General features: G+C 46.4%; 1 protein-coding gene across 1 annotated transcript in view; it reads right to left on the minus strand.

Annotated features, from left to right (window-relative positions):
- LOC137314023 (NACHT, LRR and PYD domains-containing protein 3-like) overlaps positions 1–7,396 on the minus strand; it is a 32,268-nt gene extending 24,872 nt beyond the window's left edge. The window contains exons 1-5 of the mRNA XM_067979716.1: positions 7,359–7,396; positions 4,495–4,588; positions 2,136–2,302; positions 1,647–1,818; positions 1,476–1,541 (exon numbers count right to left, since the gene is read on the minus strand). Of these exons, the coding sequence (XP_067835817.1) occupies positions 1,476–1,541; positions 1,647–1,818; positions 2,136–2,302; positions 4,495–4,558 (469 nt within the window). The 5' untranslated portion in view covers positions 4,559–4,588; positions 7,359–7,396. The remainder of the gene's footprint in view (positions 1–1,475; positions 1,542–1,646; positions 1,819–2,135; positions 2,303–4,494; positions 4,589–7,358) is intronic.
- Between the last annotated feature and the right edge of the window lie 761 nt (positions 7,397–8,157).

Here is an 8,157-nt window from a genome sequence, read left to right on the forward strand (position 1 = left end):
TTGTCAGAATCTGTCAGGTGTTTATGGGTTTTCACAGTGTATCAGGATCCTACCCGGTTTGTATGGGGATTCAAATTGAATCAGGATCCTGCCAGATATGTATGAGGAGCCATAAAGGATCAGGATCCTGCCAGGTGTGTACGGGGATTCACAATACATCAGGATCCTGCCAGGTGGATGGGGATTCACAGTGTATCAGGGATTCTGCCAGGTGTGCATGGGGATTCACAGTGTATCAGGATCCTGCCAGGTGTGTATGGGGATTCACAGTGTATCAGGATCCTGTCAGGTTTGTATCGGGATTCAAAGTCCATCAGGATCGTGCCAGGTGTGTTAGGGTAATCACATTGCATCAGGGTCCTGCCAGGTGTGTGTGTGGATTCACAGTGTATCAGGATCCTGCCAGGTGTGTATGGGGATTCACAGTGTATCAGGATCCTGCCAGGTGTGTATGGGGATTCACAGTGTATCAGGATCCTGCCAGGTGTGAATGGGGATTCACAATGTATCAGGACCCTGCCAGGTGTGTATGGGGATTCAAAGTCCATCAGGAACGTGCGAGGTGTGTATGGGGATTCACATTGTATCAGGTTCCTGCCAGGTGTGTATGGGGATTCACAGTGTATCAATATCCTGCCAGGTGTGGATGGGGATTCATAGTCTTTCAGAAACCTGAGCGGTGTGTATGGAGCTCACAGTGAATCAGGATCCTGCCAGTTGGGTCCGGCGATTGACAGTGTATCAGGATCCTGCCAGGTGTGTAAAGGGATTCAGAGTGACTCTGAATCTTTTAAGGTGTGTTCGGGGGTTCACAGTGTATTTGGATACTGCCAGATGTGTATGGGGATTCACAGTGGTTCGAGAACCTATCAGGTTTATGTGGGGTTTCACCGTGTATCGGGACCCTGTCAGGTGTGTACGGGACTTCACATTTTTTATCAGGAACCAACCAGTTGTGCATGGGATTTCACAGACTATCAGGAATCTGCCTGATGTGCCTGGGGATTCACAGTGAATCATGATCCTGCCAGGTGTGTGAGGAGATTTACATTGTATCAGGATCATGCTGAATGTGTATGGAGTTTCACAATGTACCTGGACCGTGCCGGGTGTGTATTGGGATTCGCAGTGTATCGGGATCCTGCCAGGTCTGTATGGGGAATCACGGTTTATCTGAATCCTTCCAGATGTGTATGAGATTTCTGAACTGATAGTGATCAGCATTTGGAGCAAGTGAAAAAATTCAACTTCCGTATATTTACAGGATATGTCAGAAATAGTATGTGGTATAATTTGAATCTATGCAGAATAGTTGAGGATTGATGATGAATCCAAACGAGGTTAATTTCTGTTGCCTCCACCCTTCGTATTTCTGATTCCCAGATTGTGACAATCTCTAATTAAACGGCTACAGTCAAACATTCTGATTCTCAGACGTGAAATAAACGGTTTGAAATCCCCATTTCATCACTTACCTTTCAGGTGACTGGGTATTTCAGATAAACCTCGTCCGATGTTCATATAATCAAATGGATCAGGACCTGTTTAAATCAATGAGCTTTCATGAAATCAGATCTGTGTAATATTATAGTAAATTCTGTAGTGTTTCAATCTGAAATTGAATTCAGTGTCTGATTTTACCGTACCAAGTTCCTGCATCTCTTTTAGTATTTTGTCCAACTTTGGTACCGCATGGTGCATTTTCACAAAGGATTCCCACATCACCCTTCGGGCCCGAGAGCCTTTCTCCATCACCAGATTTAGGAGAAGGTCGGAACTGTCCGCCCTGTTTCCCTTCTCCACGAGATCAACGACTTTCTGTAAAGAATAATATTGAATATATTCGTCACTCCTTTTCCCAGTCCCACTTAAACTGTTTCCCTTTTGTTTTCAGTTCCACACAAGAGTTATACCTGAACCGTTCCCCTGGCCTTTGTACAGACACTGACCGATCCACTGGGTATTTTCATCTCTTTGTATCATTGTTTCAGATTCACTGCATTTTCAGTTTGATCCATTTCTTTCCTATTTGGCCTGCTTCTGCCCTGTCACATTCTACGATTCTAAGATATGATATCCTGTTAGTTCTGTGATGTTTAAATAATCCAAACTCATTCTGTGTCCCTCCCACTTACCCGATGTTCCTGTCCACTGAAATGCCTCGCGTATGTTAACAATGAGCTGACTCCGTCCACCACTTCTTCAATCGCCTGTTCTAGTCTGTCCCGGTAGAATTTCGTCATCTGGAACAGCTGGTAATCGTCGCACTTTGTCAGGAACTCAGTGATTGCAGTGTTCGGATCTGTGAACAGAAATGGAGAAAACTAAACACATTATCGACTTTCTATCCGGGCGGTTACATTTCCTCTTGTACCAAACGGCTGAAGCCTCCTGTGATCACATTATCAAACACCTTCTGAAAACCCATAGACAACACCTGGGCTACATTGCATCGATCTATATCGTCACCTCTCAACAAAGCTGTAACAGATTTGTCAAGTACGACTTGTCTGCAGAGAATCAGTTCCAGCCTCCCCTGATCATCCCCTGTATCTCTAAATGTTAACTAAATCGACCTGGAATTACAGATTCGAGGAGTTTGCCCACGACTGACGGAGACTAATTGGTCTCCAGTTACCCCTTGACCCACTCTCCTATTTTATCAGAGACATTACTTGGGCTCCTTCAGTCCACCTGGATATTTTTGATAACAAACGAGGATTGAGAAATTATGGTCAGAGTCCCTCCTATCTCCTCTCTGACTTCCTTTAACAACCTCGGGTGTGTAATCTCTGGGCCCAGTGATTTATCCACCTCGGCGATGTTTCTCAGATCCAAAAGCTTCTATACAGTTATCTCTAACTATGCTCCCACATCCTCCTGGAGTACACCAACATTTTCACTTCCACCATCATTTTTCGAAAATAAAGGAAATGTTCTGTATCTCCCCAAAACTTCATCCACAACTAGTTTCCCCCAGTTCTCCCTCTATCTCACCTCCACTGATTACTGGTCTTCAAATCCCACTGGGAATTGTGCTATTTCCCTTCCTATTGCTTAACTGCGTTCAGATGGATTCTATGTTAACACAGCACCCTGGAACATCCTTATGTTCGAAACTTCTCCTTCTCTCTCTTCTCCTTTTCGACTCTCCTTAAAACCTACCTCTTTGACCAAGCTTTTGGTCACCCATCCTAATATCTCCTTATTTGACGCGGTGTCAACTTTTGTTTGATAATCGCTCCTGTGAGGCTCCCTGGGACGTTTTGTTACATTAAGGGCGCTATATAAATGCAAGTTATTATTGCTCCAGCTCTGTCATTGAACCCTTTATTAATACTGGAGTCCAGACTATTTTTCTCTCCCCTCAAAATGTTATAACTAGAACGTTTCGCTCTGAGTCCTGTGAAAACTTAGAAACGAAACGAAATCACATCACTTATACTTCTGACTTTCCGAATGTCTTTGGAATGATTTGTAGATTCACAGACAGAACACACAATCCGATTTTATTGGAATGTTGACCCGTTTTCGTTTCTTCGTTTTTTTAATACCAAGTGACTTTATCACTCAATACTTCAAAACCACCTTCCATTTTCCCACTAATAACTTTTCACCATTCCATAAATCTTCCGTTTCTTCTCCAACAGATTTCTTAATTCCACTCTCTAGCCTCAGACCCGGATATTTCCCACCCTCCAGTCATATCAGCTGAAACCCTTCCACTGCTCCATTCACCCAGTCTGTAAAACTATTATCGGTCGGTTCACACCGTGACCATCCCTTCCCTTCTCCCTGAACTCACTCCAGTCCCCAAGACCGTGAACCCTTCCCTCCTGCTACAGCCCTGCAGCCATACATTTGCTTACCTCCTTCAGCAGCCCTGTGCAAAGCAATTCGGAGATCACCAGCTAGAGGCCTTGTTTTTAGTCCAGACCCTAATCCTTATTATTCCCTCCATAAATGTATTTTTATCCGTGTTATTGATTCCGACCATAACTATTCACTGCTCTCGTTTCCATCCCAGAGTTGGTCCCACCTGTTCCAGGATGTTCTTCCCTCTGACACCAGGGAGGCAACTTACTAGTCGGGACCTGCTCAGGGCTGCAGAAGAGTCCGTCTATTCCACTGACTATGGAATATCGCACCACTATCACTCTACCATTCCTATGACCTACCTGCCTCTCACCTCCGCCCCACTCGGGGTATCCCCCTGCTCCCTGGTTTCACACTGTTACTCAGGAAGACCATCCTCTGAGTCACTGTCTCTATCCACCTTACATTCCCCAGCACCAGGTATCCATTGGACAGTTCCAGTACTCAGGAGATCCCTTCATCTGTGACTGCACTGTCCCTCTATATTGTCACTCACTTACCTCTATCTACACAGTATCTGTGATGTTACCTCTTCCTGTTTGAGCTGCAGGTTCTTGCTCGTGATCTGGACCCTTTGTCAGGACAGAAATTATATTTTGAAGAATTTTCTGAACCTACCTGTGTCCATTCTCATTCTTGTTGATGATGTTGGAACTTCTCCCCTGTTTGAACCTTCAGCCATGGTGGTGACAAATTTCCAGATTCTGATGCTCTGTAATAAATATCATATTAATAGGGGGTTTAGACAGAAATATTAAAATGAGCAGGAGAGCGGTCCCTTTTTAAACATGATACCAAGTCCCTCCTCCCCCATCAGTACAACAGCTGTTAGCTCTGGGATTGAACATTTATCGAATGTTATGTTCAAAGCTCCACATCAGGTGTCACACAGACAGCTGCCCAGTGAACTCCAGTGAGTCCTTCTGATCTCCACAAACAAATTCCAGACGGCTGAGACTCTGCCCTGGGAGCACCCATTGGTAAGATTTACTCACAGCTCAGGTCAGCACCAGCCTTAATCCTGAGGCAGTGAATATTCAGCATCGCAATGTGGACCGGGTAAAATTGATGAACTAAACGTTCCTTCACACGATTTTACAGTCTGGGGCTATTGGAATATTTTTATTCACATATGTGTGACGCCGACACCACACTGACCCAATCACACAGCGACACCCCACAGACACAGTGCCACATAGACAACCCACCGACCCATCCCTCCATCTGCATCCCACTTTCGTACTCGGACACCGATATCCCTCTGACCAAGTCCAAAACCGACACCACACTGACCTCATCCCAGAATGACACCCCACTGACCCAGTCCCACACCCACACCCCACCGACCCAGTCCCAAACCTACACGCCACCTACCCAGACCCACACCCACACCCCACAGACCCAGTCCCCCACGCACACCACCGTCCCAGTCCCACACACACACCCCAACGACCCATTCCCACACCGACAACCAACTGGCCCAGTCCCACACCCACACCCCACTGACCCAATCCTACACCGAAACGCCACAGACACAGTCCCACACCGACACCTTACTGACACAGTCCCACACCGACACCACACTGACCCAGTCACAAAACCACACCACACTGACCCAGTCACACACCCACACCCCACTGATCCAGTCCCACACCCACACATCACTGACCCAGTCCACACCGACGCCCCACTGACCCAGTCCCACTCTGACACCCCACTGACCCAGTCCCACACCCACACCCCACTGACCCAGTCCCATACCGACAGCCCACTGACCCAGTCCCACACCCACACCCCACTTACCCAGTCCCACATCGTCACCCCACTGACCCAGTCCCACTCCGAAAGCCCACTGACCCAGTCCCACACCCACACCGCACTGACCCAGTCCCACACCGACACCCCACTGACCCAGTCCCACACCGACACCCCACAGACCCAGTCCCACACCGACATCCCACTGACCCAGGCCCACACCCACACCCCACTGACCCAGTCCCACACCAACACCCCTCTGACCCATTCCCACACCCACACCCCTCTGACCCAGACCCACACCAACACCCACCGATGCAAACCCACACCGACACCCTACTGGCCCAGTCCCAACCCCCACTGAGGCAGTACCACACCAATAGCCCAGTGACCCGGTTCCACACCGACACCAGACTGACCCAGTCCCACACGGACATCCTCCAACCTGTTGGTAATTAGAGCAGTTACATCTTATCGAAAGATATTTTGCTGTTGGTGATTAATGTAGTTACTTTTTATATAAAGATTCGTGATGGACCCTCCTACCTGTTGGTAATTTGTGTCGTTACTTTTTATATAAAGATTTGCGATGGACTCTAATACCTTTTGGTAATTTGTGTAGTTACTTTTGAGATAAAGATTAGTGATGGACCCTCCCAGCTGTTGGAAATTTGTGTACTTACTTTTTATATAAAGATTAGTGATGGACCCTCCTACCAGTTGATATAAAAAGTAACTACACTAATTACCAAGATTAACGATCAGGGACCTCCTATCTGTGTGAAAGATCGTTTCAGCCCTGAACCAGTTTCGATCTAAAACATTCCTGAAGTTTATTTCTCTCTAAAGGGAGCGGCCTTTGTTTTTTTCAGTTGAGCCAGTTTGGCAAATAACTTCCTCATTAACATGAACTTATTTATCAAAAACAAAAGTCCCTGCTCGATTTTCCAACCGAATGCGCGTCCGTTTCTACCTGACAGTGCCGCATTAAACAGTAATTCATTATTGTAATTAATCGCCACACGTTTCATCTCCGAAATTGCTCCTATCCTGTGACTGGTTCGCGTTCAGTCCGGCTTCAGGTAACCAGAGGTTGATTTTCCAGGCGCCCGGCAGAGATCGATAATCGGCCAGTGCGAATGTGTGAACCCTTCACTGAGCTGAACTGTGTGTTCGGCCTGAACAGCTGGTCCCGCCTTTGATCAGTTAAATAAAAGTGTACCGGGCACCAAACGGGCCAGTGAGTAAAAAGAGCCAGTGTTACAGGAAAAATCCGTACGGAGTTACATGGACCCAGGTTCAACTTTTGTTTACTGAACTACAAATTCTAAAATGGTAAATTCCCAGAGTTCATGTTCCTGCTTTCTGTCCTGTAACCGCTCTTCTAATATTGTGTCCGTGGGGAGACGAGTTGAGATCAGGAGAAGGTCTCACAGCGACACAACACTGACTGACGCAGTCCCACACCCACTGAACGCTTCCCACACCCACACCCCACTAACACAGTCCCACACCGACCCACTGACTGAAATCCCCGGTGCAAAATAGCCCGCCTTCAGTCACTGTCCGAGCGAACACCCGGTGAATTGTTGCACGCGCGATGAATACAGAGCTCCCCACGCCGGGAAACATATCTGACCGCGGGAAATCGACTTTAGAAACAAAGAGGAAAGGGAGAAAACGATAACAAAATCACAAAATGAAGCTGAGAAGCTACATCAACTTACCTTGATCCCGCAAGGATTTTCTCTCTCTCAATGTCCGTGTAGATTTTGCAACTGATATCCTTGTTATTTCATTACAACCAATCAGTTGGAAGTTCCTTGTTTTATTTGAACAAGTCACTCATTGTGAATTTGATCTGAACTCCGCCCTCTGTGTGAAAGCTGCTGTCAAACCTCAGGATGGATTTCAACTCAAACATTCCTCGTTTGTTTGAGAACAGGGAGCGGCCTTTCTGGTGAAATCTGATCGAACCGGTTTGACAGTTCGCTGCCACTTCAACTGTGAACAGAGTTAGTTATTCATTTAACTAACTCTTCTTGTTCCAGGGAAGTTCAGTAAATCAGATACTTGGTTAGAAAGAACTTGTTACATTTCCATCTGGGACATTGTTTGCTAAAAGCCCCTGATGTTTTCGCGCTTTCAATCCAGGACCCAAGCGCCAGTGTGCGTCAGTGAGCTGAGGGGGAGGCTGTTTCTGTGAGTGAGGACATTAACCTTTTAACCGCCGAATTAAACTGTCCCTGAGCATCAATCACCTCAGTGACTGGTGAAATGAGCACTGACTTTCCACAGTTAAATTTATCATGGTAAATATTCAGCAGATACACCCGTTACATTGTTAAATCCAGAAAGGACTATTCCTGAGCTGTGGTCGGTATAAAGATTGGATTATCCTCATTTTCAGGGAGGTTATCAAACAGTTAGAATTATCCCTTTGCCCTAGCTCTGCACTTGCTCAAAAATTTGACTCATTGCACACCTTCCCGTTCTAAAGAAATGTCTTCGACCTGAAACATTAAC

Source organism: Heptranchias perlo, unplaced genomic scaffold (assembly GCF_035084215.1).
Source record: "Heptranchias perlo isolate sHepPer1 unplaced genomic scaffold, sHepPer1.hap1 HAP1_SCAFFOLD_50, whole genome shotgun sequence".
Lineage (NCBI taxonomy): Eukaryota > Metazoa > Chordata > Chondrichthyes > Hexanchiformes > Hexanchidae > Heptranchias > Heptranchias perlo.